Source organism: Sminthopsis crassicaudata, chromosome 1 (assembly GCF_048593235.1).
Source record: "Sminthopsis crassicaudata isolate SCR6 chromosome 1, ASM4859323v1, whole genome shotgun sequence".
Taxonomy (NCBI): Eukaryota; Metazoa; Chordata; class Mammalia; order Dasyuromorphia; family Dasyuridae; genus Sminthopsis; species Sminthopsis crassicaudata.
In genome coordinates, this window is record NC_133617.1 from 250571356 (window position 1) to 250593434 (window position 22079).

At 34.1% G+C, this 22079-nt stretch overlaps 1 protein-coding gene across 24 annotated transcripts in view; it reads left to right on the plus strand.

Annotated features, from left to right (window-relative positions):
• The window catches only part of DTNA (dystrobrevin alpha), a 329968-nt gene that overhangs the window by 170816 nt on the left and 137073 nt on the right, over window positions 1–22079 (plus strand). For all 24 annotated transcript variants that reach the window (XM_074277657.1, XM_074277844.1, XM_074277767.1 and 21 more), the window contains 2 exons: window positions 1561–1628; window positions 14906–14986. In XM_074277657.1, the coding sequence (XP_074133758.1) occupies window positions 1561–1628; window positions 14906–14986 (149 nt within the window). The remainder of the gene's footprint in view (window positions 1–1560; window positions 1629–14905; window positions 14987–22079) is intronic.

Genomic DNA, 22079 nt, shown 5'->3' on the forward strand with positions numbered 1-22079 from the left:
ATACGTAGTAGGAAAATGTCATGATTAAGGAAGATTGGGAAAGGCATTTCACAAAAGTGAGACTTTGGCTGAGACTTTCCAGGAAGCCAGGAGGTAGAGATGACTTCCAGACAGCAATCACAGTCCTGATGATTCATGAAGGGAAATACTTAATCCAATATGCCTTTCTATTTCTTTTCTTCCTTTTTAAGGGAATTGCATATACCACAAGCTATCTTAACCAGCCCTTTCCTCCATGTTTAATTGCTGTTGGATATGGCTAATATTTTACTACATGTGATTTAACATTATATAATGAAACAGAAGATGATTCCATCATGGAATCAGAATTAGGAAGGACCTTAGAATTCATTTAGTCTAATCCCATTATTTTACAGATGAAGAAAATGAAGAATATATCTTCAATATATTCTGTATATATCTTGTTTGTATGTGGTCATTTGTGACTTGTTCTTCCCCCAACTCCCAGCCCTAGTCAGACTGTGAACTCATTAAGAGTGAGGACTAGAGGGTTTTTTTCCTTTTGTCCTATTCTTTTTTTCTCCTTTCTTCTTTCTTTTTTTTGTCTCCCTCCTTCCTTCTCTTTTCCTTCCCTTCCTCCCTCTCTCTCCTTTCCTTCATTTCTTCCTTGCTTACTTCCTTTCTCTCTCACCCTTTTTCTCCTTTTTTCCTTCTTTCTTTCTTTTCTTCTTCCCTCCCTCCCTTCTTCCCTTTTTCTCTCCCTCCCTTCCTTCCTCCCTTCCTCCATCCCTTCCTCCATCCCTCCCTCCTCCCTTTCTTTCTTTCTTTCTTTCTTTCTTTCTTTCTTTCTTTCTTTCTTTCTTTCTTTCTTTCTTTCTTTCTTTCTTTCTTTCTTTCTTTCTTTCTTTCTTTCTTTCTTTCTTTCTTTCTTCCTTCCTTCCTTTCTTTCTCTTCCTTCCTTTCTTTCTTTCTTTCCTTCTTCCTTCCTTCCTTCCTTCCTTCCTTTCTTCCTTCCTTCCTTCCTTCCTTCCTTTTTCTTTTTTTTTCTTTCTTTTCTTTTTGGCCTTCTTTGTAACCCCAGTACTTAGCAATGTTGTTGAACAGTCCTTTCAATCACGTCCAACTCTTCATGATCCCATATGAGATTTTCTTGGCATAGACACTGGAAAGATTTGCCATTTTCTTCTCTAGCCAATTTTACAAATGAAAAGTGGAGTAAAATAAAAAATTAAATGCCCAAGGTCATACATCTCATAAATGTAAGAGGCCAGATTTGAATTTGAAAGATAAGTCTTCATGACTTCAGGTCTGGCACTCTATCCACTGCACTACCAAAACTGTACCTGTACATAACAAATGCTTAAGAAATGGTTATTGACTCAACTCCAAACATTAAAAAATTACATGTAGTTGGTGGCTTACATCAGGAGTTTCTCCAATTAGTGAAAAGTAGGATATATACCTATTTAATGTAGTTTTATTTTTAAATGCCTTTTTTGTGTTTATATACTAAATACAGCTTATGAATTTATTTCCAAATAAAATTAATTCCTCAGTATCTTGAGGATAATAATGCCATGTAATCATTTTGTTCCATAGAATGATTGAAGATAGTGGGAAGAGAGGAAATAACATGGCAGAAAGAAGACAGCTATTTGCAGAAATGAGTAAGTATGGAGCTTTTTAGAAATGTATTCTGAATTTCTCATTTCTATTAATTTCTCATGAATAAGTATGGAGCTTTTAGAAACATGCTCTGAATTTTATTCTTGCTGCCTTTAGCAGTGGTGTAGTGGTATAAAGCTGGCCTCAAAGTCAGAAGGGCTGAGTTCAAGTCTGACTTTGGACATCTCTTGGCTACAGGATTCTGGGCAAGTATATAATCTTTGTCAGGGAAATCTGGAACATTCCTAAGTCCTGTGGGACTAGATTAAAACACAATTTGGAAATATTCAACAAAATTAAAATTCAATTGATCATAGATAATAGCAATATTTTGTTTTCCATGTCAATATGCAACCCACCAGAAAGAATCCTTATATAGGGGTTTCTGGCTCCCATTTCCATTTCAATATAACACCACTTCTCTAGGCAACTCTAAATGATAATTGAGAGAGAAAGCACTAATCGGAATTGCTTGAAAGAACCTCTTCATCAGTGAGTCCCTTTTCCAATTACATCACTGATTTAGTTCTTATCTCTATCTTACCCTAAATTTCTTATTGCCAAATAGAGAAAGAATGCATAAAAACTTTGTAGCATTATGTTTTCCCAACTTGTGAAAGCTTTGTGCTTGAAACTGGACATTTTAATAAGTTTGCTTGACTTATAATATTTAACAGGCATCAAAATAGAAATTAGTCTTAATTTGCAAACTCTAACATATATTATAGAGAGGCCATTTTCTAGAGTACAAATCTTACATTTAGGAAGCATTGAATTCACATCCTTCCTCTGATACATATTGGCTATGTGAGTTCAATAAGCAACTCTCTCAATCTGAATCTCTCAATTCCCCAAGCAACTCTCTAAAACTATGGTTTGTTTGCATAAATGCATTAATGGAAGGAATTTTCATGTGGAAGAGATCCCTACACAGATAGAATGTTAATTTCAGACTTATACATCTATATACATATCCCTATGTAGATGTAAATCTTTGAACTAAAGATTTTATATAGTGAATGATATTTGATGCTAAGATTTTTCTCTTTAACATGTAGACTACAAAGAGACAAATCCCAGGTTCATATAAGGAAGAGGAATCAGACACAGTTACTATGCCAGACTATCTTGCCAAACTGTCATCTGTTATTCCCATCTCATGCAGAGAAGGAGAATCTGTCCTACTAACCAATACCTGAGAAGCACAAAGAAAATTAAAAGATAAAAATAGCTTAGAGGCAGGTTACTACATAAATAGAGGCAGAGATCCAAAGCTTGTATTTAGTGACTATAAGAGAGAACCTAGAAAAAGGTACTGGTCACTGGTTGGCATCAGAGCCTATGATTTTGCAAGAAGGGAAAAAATGAGGAAAGAAACTGATTTTTGTTTATAAAATTAAATTGGATGTCTCCCTGAAGTTCTAAGGCTCATTTCCATATTCATAAAAGAAGAGGTATTTGACATTGAAGAAAAATACTTAAAGAAAAAACCTATAAATGATAAAGAAAAAGCTGTTCTCTTGTTAGCTCTCTATCTCATCTTCCATGCATAAGAAATAGCAATAAAAAGCAAACTTAATTTTTTTTCATTTGTTTTAAGGGGGATGGGAGGTTAGGCAATGACAATATTGCTGTACTTTGTCAACATTAGTTTTAGTAGTCTCATCTGTTTGATCTTTAAGAAGTCTGGGTGATGAGACTCAGAATTTTCTTTATCATCCTTTCAAACTCTAGTAGTACCAGAGCAGTGTTAGACCTAACAAAAGGAAAGGAAATTAAACTTAGGGATAAAAATAACAGAGAAAATTGAGCTTGCTTACTTTTTTATGGAACATTTCTTTTTGAGGAAAACTTCTACATTTTTATATATCTCCTTTCTTCCTTTCTGGACCTGTTTCAACACTGAAATTCTCTTCTGACATGATTAGATCACCAAATCACTTGTGTGTTTCTCATTTAACAGGTAAAAGAACTAATTAAAAATCTAATACCTATCAGACCATCTGAAAATATTTTAAAAGTGTTGGGTCTTTCCATATTATAGACCAAAAATGAGGAATCTTTCATTTTCAAAAGCAAAAGCCATTCTCAGAAAGCATCATCAGACTTCAGGTTATTATGAATACTGAACATTACCATCTTTTTCCCCCCTGAACATTTCATCCTAAATGTAAAAAAAAAAAATATTTCATTTTTCATATAAAAAAGCAAAACCAACTAAATTTAACAGACATATGTTAAACACTTATTCTACATTTTACACTGTTCAAAGGGTTCTATCATGAAGCTTACACTGTCTATTTGATCAGCATATTTATATTACATAAACAAATGTAATAATGAAAATTTATTCTTTAAGCATTTACTTTGTGCAAATCACTATGTTACATGCTGGGGACAGAATCATAAAAATAAAAGATGATATTCATTACCAGAGACAATAGTATTATTAATTGATTACAATTCTCAGAGCAAGAGGTGGAAAGAGGAAAGCTTACCTGGATACTAGGGAGGAAATTGAAGGTGTTCATTATTACTCTAATGCATAGCTAATAAATGTGTGAGAAGTAGAAAGTAATATAGAGGTCTGAGAACTAAGGTGCTGTTAATAATTAAGAATAAAGAAAATATTCAAGGAAGGAAGGAAGGTAGAAAGGAAGGAAGGAAGGAAGGAAGGAAGGAAGGAAGGAAGGAAGGAAGGAAGGAAGGAAGGAAGGAAGGAAGGAAGGAAGGAAGGAAGGAAGGAAGGAAGGAAGGAAGGAAGGAAGGAAGGAAGGAAGGAAGGAAGGAAGGAAGGAAGGAGAGAGGGAGAGAAGGAGGAGAGAGGAGAGAAGGAGGAGGGAAGGAGGAAGAAAGAGGAAGGAAGGGAGGGGGGAAGGAGGAAGGGAGGGAGGGAGGGAGAGAGGAAAACAGAGAAGGAAGGAGAGAGGAAGGGAGGGAAAGAGGGATAAAGGAAGGGAGGGAAAGAGGGAGAAAGGAAGGGAGGGAAGAAAAGGGAGACAGAGGGAGGGAAGGAAGGAGGGAGGGAGGTAGAGAGGGAGGAATGAAAGGTTAGACAGGATGGGGAAAGAGAGGGAAGGACAGATACACACAGAAACAAAGATAGATAGACAATCAAGAACATTTATTAAGCTCTTATTCTAAGCCAGATACTCTTGTAAAAAGAGAGTATACAAATATAAATAAGCAAGACAACCTGACCTTTAATGAAGTCACACACAAGATGGAAATTGGGAGGGGGGGGGACCAACAGCAGAGGGAGCAAAACTGGAGAGAGAAAATGGTGAGAACATTTTTGGGGAAATAGATGCCTAGACTCATTAGGACTGAGAGACCTGGGAACTGAACAGGTAATGGGGAGGAAAATAGCCCAATTTGCCTATCTTAGATCTCTTTTCTCCCATTCACAGGTAAATTAAAAAATATATAATGAATAACCTCTATTTCCCTATCATCTACTCATCTGCCAGTGCATAAAGTAATAGTATGAGATAAATATGGAGAAATTAAGTGGCTCCATATAGAAGAGATCCTTGAACTAATCAGGATGAGGAGTTTGAGATGGACTTAGTGTACAGTAGGGAGCTACTGCAGGGTTTTAAACAGAAGGGTCACATGACCATATCTGTATATGACAAAAGCATCTCACAATTGTGCAAATAAAAAATGAGACGGGATAAAATATAGAATAATAATATAGATAGATAATATAGAATAATAATATAGGCAAAGCACTTTTCAAAATTTAAAACTCTCTATAAATATTTATAAATGACCTCTTAGAAAGTTGTTATTATGGTAGTTCAGGCTAGTAATGTTATTAAGAAGGAATGGATGAAAAAAACTATAGAGAATACTGCTTAAATCAGAATCAAAGCAGGAAACTTGAAGCTGGTGTTCAGGCCAAGGTTCAAAGACTGGTACTGATTCATGCTGGTGAGAATGCCTGAAGAATAAATGGCTAGTTGATATTTCAACTTTACTCCCACATCTCTTCAGGAAAAGGAGTTTTTAACTATTTCTTCAGGCTTTATGCTGACAGGTGACTCTAGGGAATCTGAGCATAGTAGGGCTACTAAGGGCCTCACAAAGGATAACTAGGAGAGTGTTTTATCTGTGAAGTCAAGACAGCAGAAAATAACTAGAAATGCTTTCAAGAAGTCACAGAAAATGTGAGCTGAAAAAAGTCATTGGATTTACAATTAAAAGATCAGAGTATGGAGCAAAGCTGGCATTTGAGCTCTGGTCCTTTTTCCTCTATAATATTCTTTTCGAGTACAACTTTAATCAGGGAGTGGGGACCAAAGAGTAGATAGTGGGGACATGATTGCTATTTGATGTAATCTTTTCTTTTCAAAAATTTTACCTGTGAATGGGAGGAAAGAGATCAAAGATGAACAAATGGAACATAAGAATAAAGGCTTTTGTTCATTTGTGTTATTTCTTTTAGGAGTGAGGATAATTTTTTTAGGCAGATGGGAAGGAACCAGTTGAGAAAGTAAAGTAGATGAGAGGGAAGGGTTGACTGTAAGAACAAGGGATTTAGGGGCTTGAATGAAAGGTACAAGTAGAATGATGGAGGATCAGAGCTAGAATTAACCTTAGTTAGGCTTTTAATAAGCTTAAAATATCATGAGGTCCTACATCAGAGCACTGTGGCTAACCATCAAAAAAATGTGCAGAAACTGAACAAAGGGCTGCTTAAGAAGGGGGGGTGTTTATTTTTGTTTTCTGTTATTGTTTTAGTAACTTAGAATAGAAAAATTCTGTACTTAAATCATAAAAAAACTTACCTATGACAATGTTGCAGATACTGGAATTTAACTTAATCAATTTTTGCTCTTGACAATGCTCTATCAAATTAAAATACTTGTAAATAGTATATAGATGGAAACAATGGTTATTAATTTTTTATCTTGTTCAATTTAATAAACATGTATTTAGCATCTACTCTATACACCAGATATTGTATAAGGATCTGGAGACTGAAAAACAAACAACAATCTCATCCCTTCCCTCAAGGAACTTATATTCTTATGGGAAGAAATGACATGTACAAAGATGGGCAAATACAAAAAAAAAAAATAATTGGAAGGAGGGAGGAATCTTTTTTTATATTTTTATTAAAGCTTTTTATTTACAAACATATACATGTGTAATTTTTCATCATTGACCCTTGCAAAGCCTTCTTTTTCAAATTATCTCTCCTTCCCCCCACTTCCTTCCTTAGATGGCAGGTACATGTTAAATATGTTAAAATATATATTAAATCCAATATATGTATACATATTTATAGTTATTTTACTGTATCATATCAAGAAGGAAGAAAAATCTGGGAAAGAAAACAAAATGAAAGCAAACAATAACAGAAAGAGAATATTATATTGTGTTCTACACTCAGTTCCCACATTTTCTCTCTGGGTGTAGATGGCTCTCTTCATCACTGAACAATTGGAACAGGTTCGAATCATTGTTGAAGAGAGCCACGTTCATCAGAATTGATCATTTATATAGTCTTGTTGTTGCTATGTATAGTGATCTCCTGGTTCTACTCATTTCACTCAGCATCAGTTCATGTAAGTCTCTCCAGGCCTCTCTGAAATCATCCTATTGATTATTTTTTAGAGAACAATAATATTCCATAACATTCATATACCATAATTTATTCAGCCATTCTCCATCTGATGGGAATCCATTCAGTTTCCAGTTTCTTGCCACTACTAAAGGGCTGCCACAAACATTTTTGCACATGTGGGTCCCTTTCAGGAGGGAGACTACAAAAACTAGGTAAGGCCCCTTGTAGAAAATATTTAAAATGAGCCTGAAAGTAAATGTAGGATTCTTGACATAGGAAGTAGCTCTCTTGTGAAAAGTCACAAAGGGGAGTGATAGAGTATCATGTAGGGAAACAGCAGATAGACCAATTTGTCCAAAAAGTAATTCTTAAAAATGAGTATGTGAAATTAATTGAAAAAGATGATTTGGACTCAGATTGTGAAGGGCTTTAAATGACAAAGACATTTGTATATTATTCTCAAGACCCTAGGAAACCACTTATATTTTTTGAACAAGACTGTTACATTCAGATTTGTGCTTTAAGAATATCATTTTGAAATTTGTGTGGGAAATAAATTGGAGAGAGAAGAGAATGGTTATAGCTATGGAGATTACTGCATTAATCCAGGTGAGAAGTTACAGGGACTGAACTAGATGATTATTATGATGGAAAGTAGAGAAGAAAGATTATTTAGGCCAAATTGACAAAACTTGGCAACTCTTTGAATGTAGGAAGTGTGAGGAATTGTGTAAAATTAGGGTAGCTCCAAGGCAATTGTGAACCTAGATGACTTGTCCCCTTTCCCTCATCTCACAGAAGCTGTTAATCTCTTTCTCTTTAAATCACCTTGTACCTATTTTGTGTAGACTTCTATGTTGTCTCTCCCTATTAAATAATAAAGTCATCTTGAAAGCAATCCTTGAAATCAAAGAATATGTTCACTTTTGTCTTTGTATCCCTTGTATAGTGACTGGCACCTAGTAGGTGCTTAATAAATACTTATTGATTAATTAATTGTTGTATCCCCAAAAGAGATAGACATTCAGAGGAGGAAGACTTTTATGGAGAAAGATGAGTTCTGTTTTGTACATTCAGTTAGAGATGTATATCCAGCAAGTTGGCAATTGAAGACTCAAGCTCAGTGAAAAGAAAAAAAGATTGAATATGTAAATTTAGGGGTTATTTTTTTCTATATAAATGAAAGTTGAACCCATGAGAGCTAATAAAATCATCAAAACAGACAATGTAAAGAGAGAAGAGAAGAGGACCCTAAACTAATGGTGAGGTTAACTATACTGTTTTTCCCCAGTTGTAACTCAAGCTTTTCATTATGAAGTTTTTTAGGGATTTTGTAGGGTTTAATGAATGATTTTATGAGTAATTAGAGAGCCTGGATAAGATAATTTTGATTACTTTGAAACACATTTCTAGTACATTATAGGAATAAGAATAGTTAAGCAAACTAAATAAAGGTACATCTTTCCTCCTCAAGTATATTAAATAAGACTCAGGTATCATGCCTAAACAACCAAACACATGTGACCACCATTCACAATCACTGAAGAGGTTGCTTTTCAATCAGTACTAATGGATACTAAACAGTTAGATGGAGAGAGCATTAAATGAAATTCAGCTGGATAAAACAATTATCTAGTTATAAAAGAAGGAACTGATTATGATACTCAAATGCTGGGAGTACAAATTAGGAGAAAGGACCTAGTATGGCTGAGGGAAATATGTGTGTGTGTGTGTGTGTGTGTGTGTGTGTGTGTGTGTGTGTGTGTGTGTATGTATGCATGCGTGTGTTTCTTCAGGTGTTATCAGCAAGGCAGTAAAGAAGGTGGAGAAATTTAGATGTGTAAATGAAAAAAGGAAAGCTCTAGCCATCAAGTAGTGAAAATTCACTTTTGCTGGAATTAGTGTTCAGGAAGGCAGAAGTACAAACATAACAAGGCTTATTGAATAAGCAATATCAAGACATAATAATTGACAGTAAAAGAAAGTAATACACATCTTTTGCTTAGAAAATGGAAAAAAAATTGAGGGGAGACAACATAGCATAATGGACAAGAATACCTAACTTAATTGAACATTTGTTGAGGACTTTCCATGTGACATTATAAGGAATAGAGAGGGGGAAAGTAGACTAAATTAAGAACCTTTTTTAGCTCACAAGATAAGCATAAGTTGCCTTGTGCCATGACTTAAGAGGTGCAGGAAAAGGCCCCTTTTGTCCAAAATATCTTTCTTGTTGAGATAAAATTCCCAGTTATTGACTCCCTTGTGAGAAGGCAGTATTCGGTTAAAACAAAAATGTTGCTCGTAAGTAACAGTCCTTTGTTCTTCCCTACTCTTCCACTAACAAGTCATTATAACATTAACAAGGTTATCAGAGTAGCTCTATCACAAAGCCTGCTGTTGTTCTAATGAAAAGGGCACTGAGCTGGGAACTCTGAGATCTGGGTTCTGGCTCCAGATCTGCTAATGACTAGCTTTGTGGTCTCAGATAACCAGTCAATCAACAAGGATAGTGGTTTCTTCTGTTTAATTTTACTTTTTTAGGTTATATATACATTCATTTTTTATATGTTTCCATGTAAATCATGTTGGGAGAGAAAAAAATCAGAACAAAAGGTGAAAAGTATGAGAAAGGAAAAATCGGTGAAAATAGTGTGCTTCATCTTCAGTCTTCATAGTTCTCTTTCTGGATGAAAATGGCATTTTCTTTTCCAAAGTTTATTGGAATTGCTTTGGATCATTGTATTGATGAAAAAAGCTAAGTCTATCATAACTGATTATCACACAATCTTGCTATTTCTGTTTATAATATTTTCCTGGTTCTGCCAACTTCACTCAGCATCAAAATCTTTCCAAACTTTTCTGAAATCAGCCTGTACATTTCATATAGAAAATAGTGTTCCATTACTTTTATATGCTATAACTTATTCAGCCATTCCCCAGCCAATGGGCATCCACCCATTTTTTAACTCTTTGCTACCATAAAAAGAGTTGCTACAAACACTTTTGTATATGTAGGTCTTTTCCCCTCTTTTTTGATCTTTCTAGGATACAGACCAAATAGTGACACTACTAGATCAAAAATTATACTTAGTTTTAAAGTCCTTTGAGCGTAGTTCCAAATTGTGTTCCAGAATGGTTGGATCCATTGACAACTCCATCAATAATGAATTAGTGTCCAATCTACCATGTGCCAAAACAATAAGCATTTCTTGAGCACTTAAGCGCCAGGCAAAAGACAAAATATAGGTATGATCCTATGGCTAGAAACATATATATGCACACACACATGTGTGTGGGTATATATATATGTATGTATGTATACACACATATATATACATATATACACATATATGTATATATATACTAAGATAGTAGATTAAAAAAATAAAAGCACACAAATTCTTTCAACATGATCATAAATGATCCCAGTGAATAGAAAAGGAAAGATCATAAAATAATAGATTTAGAATTAATTAAAAGGAATCTTAGAAATCTTTCATTTTACAAATGGCAAAACTGGGACCCAGAGAGGCTAAATAATTTGCCCATAATTATACAATTAGTAGATTTCTGAATTAGAATTAAAATCCAGGTTTATTGTTTCCAAGTTTAGCTCTTTATGCACCAAACCACCGAATTTCTAGAAGGACCTGTGAGGTGACACAATGAGTTCTCTAATGAGTTCAGAATCTAAAGGGATATATACATATACATATAATGGAAAGAGAGCCCATAACCAAGCACAACTATGAAAGAGTGATAAAAATCTTTAAAATGAATGTCAGGAAGGCTTATAAAAAACAAATAAGCTGTTAGGAAAATTAATAATTTTTATGTTATGTTCAGAGCAATGTTATACTTAGGATAAGAACATAGAAGTAATGAACCTATTAATAAGAGAGACACACAGAGAGTAAGAGAGAGAGAGAGAGAGAGAGAGAGAGAGAGAGAGAGAGAGTATCTAATGTTATTAATCCAGTTTTGACTCAACACTGATAGATTGTGTCCCAGGGTACTTAAAAAAAAAAAAAAACTTCATATGCAATGACAGAATCACTCAACCACTGAAAAAAGTGTGGTTCCCCACCCCCACTCCCCATTGAAACAAGTAAATATTCTCTCTTTTTCCCCCTAAGGAAAAAATCACTATGTTTTAATAGTCTGGATTCCTTGGAAAATCCCAAAATAAATTATTAAGCATATGGTTCTGAGTATTTAAAATGAATTAATTATTTGATCAACAAGCTTTTATTAAGCACCTGTGTGTTTTATACTGTGTCATTTTGCTAAATATTTCGCATGTAACTCATAAAAACAAAGATAGTCCCTGTCCTCAAGGAGCTTCCCACCTAAAAGGGGAAACAACACAGAAAAAGAGACAGAAAGGGAGAGGCAGAACTGGGTTCTAGGGGCATATATGGAAATGAAAGCAGACAGAAACTGACACTACTGACATCAAGTAGAGTGAGTTAAGTTCTGTTTCTGCCCTCTATAAATATAAACATTGGGAGGAGTTTAGTATTTCCCTGCCTTGAGCCTTCCTTTCTGAGAGGAGAGGAAGCTGAGGGAGGTGGAGTTTGAGTTAACAGTTTGATGGTGAGTTTAGAAGTAATGATCATATCTTAGGAGAGGCATCTCATTCGCCAAAGATGAAAGCAGATACAAAGTAGAGTAACAGTATCAAAGGCAGTAGACAGATTGAAGATGAGAAATGAAAACCACTAGTTTTATCAATTAAGAGAATACAGTTAATTCTGGAGAGAGCTGTTACGTCTGAGTGCTAAAGTCAGAAACCAGAGTGCAAAGTTTTGAAAAGAGAGGGAAGGAAAATGGAAATAATGAGTGTAGATGCTCTAGGAGTTTGTCTTAAAAGAAAAAAAAAAAAAAGAATAGATAAAAGAATAGTGCCTTGAGGATATATATTATACATAATAAAATTGATTTGTGCTGTGTTGTTTTTAATATATGGAGATGGGAATGTTTGAGGGCATTAGAGGAGGTTTCAATAGGTTAGAAACATGTTGAAGATTAAAGGGGTAAGGAAATAGTTTACAAGAAACAAGCGAGGACCAATAAGTAAGTCTTATGGAAAGACAGATTTCACTTCAATTTAGAGAAATTTTAAAGAAGTAGAATGGACTTCTATGTGAAGCAATAAATTATCCATTACATAAAGAATGCAAGCAGCAACACATTGAAGATATTTTTTTTAAAAAACAGGGTTCCTAATTTTTTTTTTAATTTAGGAAAACAAACAAACAAACAAACAGGTTTCCTGCAGCAGGCTATATGGTCTCTAAGATTTCTCTGAATGTTCTGATTGTATGTTTAAGTCATATAACAGTGAAACTTTCAGCAGATTGAATAATTAATCCCACAAAGTCACAAAATCTTGGGGTTGTTGGCAGTCTATAAAAAAATGAATTTAGGGAAAACAGTTACAATGTAAAAAGTGCTAAGAGATCAAAGTAGAAGTATGTGTATTCATCTAGCCTCAGTTTCATAAAAGACACCTAATTATTCACGGCTTTTGAAATTCTAGTAAAATGAAATCGAAAGTCCAAATCATTTTTTGTAATATTTAAGCCGGCATTTTTTTTAACTGGCAAACCACCAATAAACAGTAAGTATATAGGCATTACAGATCTACCATATGCATATAAACTTTTACACATTTATGAAATAAGAATGTAAACATTCTTCTATTATGTCATAGCAATTGATATCAAATGTTCTAAGGTTCATGGGAGAACGCTCCAGCTACTTGTCCTACCTATGTATATATCTCTCTATGATAACAATATGAACATATAGGAAGGGTCCAGATCACAAAAAAAAACTGAAACTGGATTGGGCTTACACATGAAGAAATTGAAGGCCAAGGTTAAATAATTTGCTTAAGGTTAGAGACATGGTTAGTCCTTAGTTTACATCTGGCCACACTACTTTGGGATTTTGACTGATTCTCCATTATGCCTCAGAAAACACATTATTGGGGTAATCTCATCTGATCTGATCAACCAGCTCTCAAGTAGCCCAATTGATGCAGATAAATCCATAACTGTTAATTATCTCCAATAGTTATTCAACAAGAGATAGAGAATAACACCTAAGTTATTATAGCCAATTAGATATAATAATAGTAATAATAACTACTTGAATTTATATAGAGCTTTATGATTTGCAAAGCACATTAAAAATGATTTTACTTACACAATAATCCTGGGAGATTATTATAGGCATTTTGTAGGCAAGATAACACAGTCAGGCATGGATTAAGTGACTTGCCTAATGTCACACTTACTTGCAGTATCTGAGCCTGGATTTTTGCTAAAATATTCCAGTACCTATATTTATTTCTGAATAAGCAGGACATAGTATAACCAGGTGGCTCAATGCATAGAGCATGAATATGGAGTAAAGAATATCTCTGTTCAAAGCTGCACCTCAGATATTCACTAGCAGTGTGAACTGCTAAGTAACTGAACTTGTTACTTAACTCCTTTTGCAAAAAAAATAGGAGAAGGCAATGGCAAACTGCTACAGTATCTTTGCCAAGAAACCCCATGCATGGTCACAAAGAACTCCACAAAGACCACAAAGATAGAATGTTACATGGACTCATTGTTTGTTTATTTGTTGATTCCTATATTTGGAGGCTAGATGTCTTTCTTGTCTACACTGGAAATTCTGTAGCCATAAACATGGAAGCTTTGACCTGTTCCATTTCTGAACTAATCGGTAGTAAGGCAGTCTAGTGCTCTTCTATCCCCCAAGGCCTACCATATTAATGCTGGACCTAGTGTAGACAAGGGATTAGCTTAATCCCTATACTGAAAGTCAGATCTCCTAAACTCATGAACTACCCACTTGATTCCTCAGCAGCAGAGATAATAGAGACATATGACCATGGCTACCCTTCTATATGACCATGTCTACTCTCATGGCATATTTCTTATAGACTTTGTTTTTAAAACAAGCCATATATAATATTCACATTTTCATTTAGTCTTTATATTCTGTCCAATTTAGTCTACTGGCATGCTTGTTTTATTTGGTGTTTATTAACTTCATAAATTTAAATATATATTATAAATTTATGATTATTTTAATTTCTCTTTTTAAAAAAAGAAAAAGAAAAAATTATAGCTTCTCTGTAGCTGAGTGTTGATATTTCCCCTTTGATATGGGAGCTTAGCCAGTTTGTCTTTTAGCCTACAGCTGGACCAGATTGTTCTACAAAGTGACAGACACAGCAGGCTAAGCTTCCCATTTTTATTTCATGTATGTGATCCACAATGCAATTTCCAAAGTTGAATAGCTATGCCTGATTCCCTGGAGGCACAGATAACCCTGCCTGAAACCAGGTGATATAAGCAGACCATTTCAAAACTTGTGATCGCAAATATGTTTTAGGAATGGAAGGGAGGAGAGGGGAAGCTAATAAAAGTGTGTATTTTATAGTCCCAGTTTATTTTGCTTGTGAACATTATAAAATTTCCCTACAAGTCACAGCATACATGTACTTCTTTTTTTTTAATTAAAGCTTTTTTATTTTCAAAAATATGCATGAATAATTTTTCAACATTATCCCTTACAAAACCATGTCTTACAAATTTTCTCCTCCTTCCCTCTACTTCCTCTCCTAGATGGTAAGTAATTCATTATATGCTAAACAATACATGTACTTCTTTTCATCAGGAGCCCAAGATTTGGATCGTATCCGGTTATCTACCTACAGAACAGCGTGCAAGCTTAGATTTGTTCAGAAGAAATGCAATTGTAAGTCTGTCGTTTGTTAAAAAAACAATTATTACCTTGTAGTTTTTATGTATTATCAAGTTGAATAATAATGAGAGGTTATTTCATGTTTATATATTTAGAAGACAAGAAAGAAAATTTTTGTTTTCTGTGATTATTGGGTTATACAAAAATAATTAGTCTTAATTGAGTAATTACTCTGAGATAAAATATTAGACTACACAATTATCCATAGATATATCCATTCATATATGTGTGCACATATATTTGTGTATATTTGTGTGTGTGTGTGTGTGTGTGTGTGTGTGTATGATATAGTTGGAAAGAATACTTTTTTCTCTACCATTCCAAATTACTTCAGGAATCCATTAATTTTTAAAATGTACCCCTCCTACCAATGCAGATCACTTCCTTTATAACTTTACTATATTTTATATTTATTTATATTTATATATTTTATAATTTTACTACATATTTACTATGACTTTTACTCTCCCTCTCTTTTTATTTACACAGAATATCTGTGATTAAAAAAAATCATTGCTTTGCTATCAACCTGGTGATGGATCTCTCTGAACTCAACAAGGCTCAACTTTTTCGAAGAAACTCATAGTCTGTCACCAGGCCCAAAGTAGAACTAGGACCATCAGAACTTTGAGGTCCACTGGTAAAGCCTTTGAGAAACCACTTTCACCTCAATACCGTAGTGAAAGTATTAGAGTAGTTTGTTGTTTGTTTTTAAAATTTTAGTCTCAAAGGATTTTGAAGTAATAGCAAGTTTTATGTAATATAAAATTCAACATTTCTTTTATATTTTACATTCACCATTTACAGGAAAACAAGAAGAAGAAGGAAAATATCAATAAAGTCCTCAGGGTCATTTGAGTTTCTAGAACTACCATTACAGCTTTTGTTTCAGAACTACTGAAATTGTGCCTGTTTCAAGGAAGGCAATGGGAATAAGTTCCCCTACTCACCCACCTACCCAGTAGAGTTGTATAGAGAAAGAGTTGTAATTACCATAAAGGCACATCAATCAATCATTAAATATTAAGTGTCTGCTATGAGCCAGTTGAAAGTCATTGGGGAAACAAATAGCAGTTCCTACTAAATCAAACCCTGTCACAAGTTTTAAACATTGAGAGATTTACTCATCACATTGTTCAGTGGCAAATATCCTGCTGACTGGTCAATATGATACATACATAGTATGTATTTCCCAATTCTTTTATCTAGTGCTTAAGAGTCCTGTAACAGACTTCTTTCTTTAAGAAAAATCATAAGATAACCAAAAACTTGTCTTCTTTTAGACTGTGATTAACACTTATCAATTTGAGTAACCTCTTTAAAAACTAAAAACAAGAAAGTAACAAATAGTTCTTTTGTGGGGTTTTCCTCTGTGGATAATTGCCATAGCATTATAGAAACATAAGATTATCAATTTAGAGCTGGGAGGAATCTTAGAGACCATCATATCCAACCCTTTCATTTTATAGATGAAGAAACTGAGGCACTATGAAATTAAGTAACTTGCATAAGAGCACATAGTAAGCATTGAGGCAGGATTTGAAGCTAAACCTTCTTGACTCTTCATTTGTATACTATCTACTTCTCTCATATGGTTTCTGAGAAAAGCAAATTATGGGTGGTTTTATAAAACTACATCTTTATAGCTCTAACTATTGTACGTACCTTCTCTGGTCATAGCCAAAGAAGACCATCATAAACAGCTGTACCCACATGCCTGACAAGGCTAGCTCCAAGCCCAGTTCCCCCAGTCACAGGACTTAGTATAAAGTTTAGATTTAGAAGTATAATGCTATTTCTGAATCTTCTCATTTACAACAAAATGATATAAACCCAATTGGTTAGAAATAAGAAAGAAGGAAAGGTATGAAAGAGAATTAAGGATCAGATTATAATTAAAGAGTTATAGTGAAAAAAAGAAAGTCAAAGAGACAAAAAGACACATAGAGACAGAGACAGAGAGAGAGAGAGAGAGAGAGAGAGAGAGACAGACAGAGACAGAGACAGAGACAGACAGAGAGAAATAGAAACAGAGACATAGGCAGCTATACCTTTATCTACATAGATGCCAATTGTTGACAACATATATAAATCACAATTTTAAAAATTCAAAAAATAATTAAGTACCTACTATTACTATAAGGCACTACACTAAGCACTGGGATAAAAATAAGAAAACTATGGTTTCTGCCTTCAAGGAACTTATAATATAATGGGAGAAGACATTACACAAAAGAAAATTGAAAGAGAGAAGAGGGTACCAGAGCATAATTGGTTCAGAATCATGATAAAGATAAATGTGGAGTTAAAATCAAGCAGAATAGTTGGTGGCAAATGAATAGATGGTTGGCATTTTGAGCTCTTAATTAAGAGAGGTGATGGGAGGTATTTTTTGTCTCTCCTTTGCCTCGATTTTAAAAAGAGAAGCAGGAGCAACTAAGGGCACTGACGATGTATGAGTGGAAAACTGAAGCAATCTCCATGATGACAAGTTTCGTGGTAATGAGTTTATCTTGGGCAGGGCATGATGAAGATCATGATGGGAGTTGAACCAAGCAGAGCAGCTGGTAGCAAATGAATTGACAACTACATTACTATAAATACCATCATTTAAAAACAACTCCCTTCCCCACCCCACCAAGGGAGAACTACCCTATAGGATACTGATTGCTGATTCTAGCTGATTCTACTTTTTTTAGGGTAAAATAAACGTACACTATATATTCTAACTAAAAACTGAAGCAGGGAATTATCTAGGGAATAGCAAAGGATATATCCATACTTATGTTTCAGTTGTCATATCTGAAATAAAATGTGAGTGGGGAAAAACAGCATTCACTAAATATCTAGTATGTGCCAAGCACTGTGATAAGTGCTTTTCCAAATATTATCTCATTTGATTCTCACAACAGCCCTGATAAGTTGTTAATGCTATTATTATCCCCATTTTACATTTGAGGATATTGAGGCATACAAGTGACCTGCTCAAGGTCACACAGCTAATTAAGTGTCTAAGGTCAAGTTTGAACTCAAATCCTCCTGATTCCAATTCCAGAATTATATAATAATAGCAATAATAACTAATATTTAAATAATTCCTAGTATGTGCCAGACACTGTCCTAGGTACTTAACAATTATTATTTTATTTTATCCTCATGCTATCCTGTGAGGTAGGTGCCATTGTTATCCTCATTTTACAGAGGGAGAAACTAATACAAACAGCTGGTAAGTGTCTGAGGCTGAATTTGAACTCAGACCTTCCTGTCTCCAAGCTTGAGACTCTATCTCTTATTCCACTTAACTGACATCTAACTACTTAGGATGATTATGTAAATACATTCCATCTACTTGATTAGCAGAGTTCCCAAATACAAGTCCTGTACTAAGTAAGGTTGCTAAACTTCATCTCTGTGGTTTAACATTTTTTAATAGTAAAACTTGTAAAATCCAAAAGTATTTGGAAAAATGCTAACACAGCTTCATTTATTGGTGACCTTAATCAAAGCAGAAGGTTTTAGCTTAAACAAATAATTAGGCTTCTTTTTAGAAAGGAAAACAGAGAAAGAATTCATGAATTTAATTGTTTTTTGTTTAGCTTTAGTCAGCATGACATGGAAATCATGGACAGGGGTTGGAGGGAGGGAAAGGGAGGCAGAGTGGGAGGAATGATTCGATCTGAAATAAAAGTAAACATGCAAGATAGGATCATAGAAATACAATTGGAAGGGAAGTTGGGGGGTCATTTGATCTAACACTTATTTTGAAGATGGGGAAACTGAGATTCAAAAAGATTATATAACCTGTTCAGGGTCAAATAGCTAAGTAGCTTGACAGGGATTTGTACCTATATGTTCTTGTCTACAAATCCAGATTTTTCTGCACTACACTACAGTGAGGTACTATTCCTAAAAACAAAAGAAAACATGTTTTTAATACTGTGCTGATGTGTTTTCATAGACTTAGGCTTGCTAAAAACTCCCCTTTAATCACACAAATCTTTCCTACTTTCAAAGATACTAATGGGGAGCAGACATTTTATTCACCATATTAGACCTATTTTAGAAGAAGAATATATTTTTATAAAAATAATGAGTTTAACAACACAGAATAAAGATCAAAACACAGTTGACATTGAAACCTGCAAAAGGTTAAAATTATCATCTAGAATAGAATGAATATGGTCTACACATAGGGAGGAAGAAGAGAAATAGATACCAAAGAATTAGTGTGAGCTCAGCCAAAGTTAGAGCTGCAAAATTTAAGATTTAGCAGTGCAAGAAGTATGTGTTTCTTGTTTTCTCATTTTGCACAGTCCTTGTCCACATACTCCAACTCTGTTTATATTTTATTAGGATAAAAATAAAGAGTAAATTTACCCATAGGTAGAAACAATCCTATTTCTTAAAGAGAATAAATTATCCTTAACTTAAAGCTTTAGACATGATTTTGTGCCCAATTTAAAAGACATCATCCAAAATATATTCAAAATTATCACAGCAGCTTAAGTTTAAAAAAGGTCTTGAGAAATTGTCAAATCACCTCCTCACCCAATTCAGGCTATGTTATATATCCCAAACATATGGTCTATATTTTCCCCATTTTAAAAGACCTACAGAAAAAGGAGATTTTTTTTTACATACTTGAAAATCTTCCATATGTGAATGTTATAAACAACCCTTATTTATATACCATTCTTTTTTCCCACACACAACAATGCTATGAGATTTGTTGTTCAAGTGTGATTACTCCTTGCTCCATTTTACTGAAGAAGATAATATTGTAGTTGTCCAAGGCCATACAGCCTGTAAGTGGTTATTCTGATTTGAACACAACTCCTTATTCTTGAATCCAGTGGATGATCCCATGGCATAAAACACTTTATTTTGGAATTCATTGATATACTTATTAAATAACAGTACATTTTGCATTCATATATTTAGGTTTAAAAAAATCTAGAAAAAGTAATCTTGTCTCTACCTATATAGTACTTAGGAATTGGGTATTGAATAGTTAATGGACCTTCAACTAAACCTTTATAGGTTTATAATTATTTGTAAATGTGCCATATTCCTCTGAATAGAGGGATTATAAGCTTTTAATAGAGATTATAAACTCCATGAGGGCAGGCAAAATATTTTTTATCTAATTTTTATATTTCATCTAGTCCCTAGAACAAGCATAGAAAAGAACTAATTGGGTTGTTTTTTCACCCTAAAGTCACTCCCATAAACCAATCTCTTTTCCAAGCTAAATGACCTTTTTTCCTTGTAGGTTTGATCTTTTGAATTCTATTTCCCTTTTTCAATCAAGGGATAATAGATTTTAAGTTGTAAGAGACCACAAAAGCTGTCTAATTAAAATTAATTTTGCAGTAGGTAGGAGGTGAAACTCAAAAAAAGTAAACCCAAGATCACACAGGTAACAAAAAGTAGAGCCAGAATATAAATCTAAGCCTTCTGATTCCAAATAACTTAACCACTGTATTATTTTGCTTTCTATTCTTCTTATTCCTCTTTACTATCTGGAGCTTATAGTTTATTACAAGAAGTATTAGACCAGTGCTATATATGGATTTATGTATGTTTATGTTTCTATGTATATTTGAAGACTAATTTAACTACCAAAACTATCTCACACTTGTCTCCAGCCTTTATGTATTTGTGCAGCTTGCTGGCAAAAGGTTTTACCTAGTCAGTAGGTCTGCATGCTAATAAGACTAATTTGACCTTTTTTTATTCTGTACAAATATCAGAATTTCTAAGAGGCCATCATTCCCATGCAAAGCATAGAAATGATTAATGATGCAGGTACCTTATAATGTCAGCAGATCTCTTTTTCAGAAATTAGTTTGGAGTCAATTATACAGACCTAAGTTTGCCAACAAAAGAAAAGGCTGTGACAATAATAATTCAGCATTATGTAATAATCTATTCTGGTAAATGATAAATATATATAGAATATAAGGAAAAAGATTCCTTCCCTTTCCTAATCCTAGGATATTTGCCAGTATACTTCAAATATTAAGCACCCATAAACCCTATGGGAAATTAAAATTTTACAAAAGACACTATCCTATCTCCTCAAGAAGCTTATAGTTTAAGAAAGTGTTATGACATATATGCTAGAAACAACCACTGTTGTTGTTTAATCATTTTTTCAGTCATATCTGACTCATGACCCATTTGAGGCTTTCTTGGTAAAAATATTGTGGTTTACCATTTCTATCTCATTTTACAAATGAGGAAACTGAGGCACAGAGTGATGTGACTTGCCCAGGGTCACCCAGTTAGTAATTATTTGAAGTCAGATTTGAACTTGAGAAGAGGAGCCTTCCTGACTCAAGGCTTTATCCACTACACCACCTAGCAGCCTTGTAAGTAAAAATATGATGTGCAAATACCAAAGAAAGGTTCAAAGATTCTGCTATGTGAGGACTTAGGAGGAAAAGATAATTACCAACAGAGAAGATCAGGAAAGACTAATTGGAACAGAAATTATTTGAGCTGGGATTTGAAGGGTTTGAAGGAATTCAGAAGGCTTAGGTAGAGAAAGGAGAGAATGATATTCCAAGCTCAAGGAATTCCCTATTGTCACTGAAGACATTGTCTCTTTTAATTCTAGCTCTTAACATCATAGGATCATAGAACTCATGCTAGAGGACACCTGTTGTAGACTATGTTCATTTGAATAGCTTTTATTTTGGTAATTGATTCTTTCAAATGAAATGAAGTAAATATTTTTTAAGAGATGGAAGGGAAAATTTTCTGCTTTCAAAAATTTTTTCCTCAGCTAAATGGAATTCTTAAAGATGTCCTTCAACCAAATCTAAGGTAATTTCAATTGAATTTGTTTGACTTTTTTTATTTTAAAGTAGTTTTTAAAATCAACAAATTTTAGAGAGATGCAGATAGTGGGGGTGCTCTAGATAAGGTATAAGACTCTTCATCCCAGAGGGAACTTGCTGACAATGTCTGGTTTGGCTCCCCACCTCCCCTTAGTGTTCTCACCCTTCCTGAGAAGTCAAAGGGCAACAACTTCCTCAACCTCTTGCTTTCCCCTTGAAAGTGAAAAAAGAAAAAGAAAATC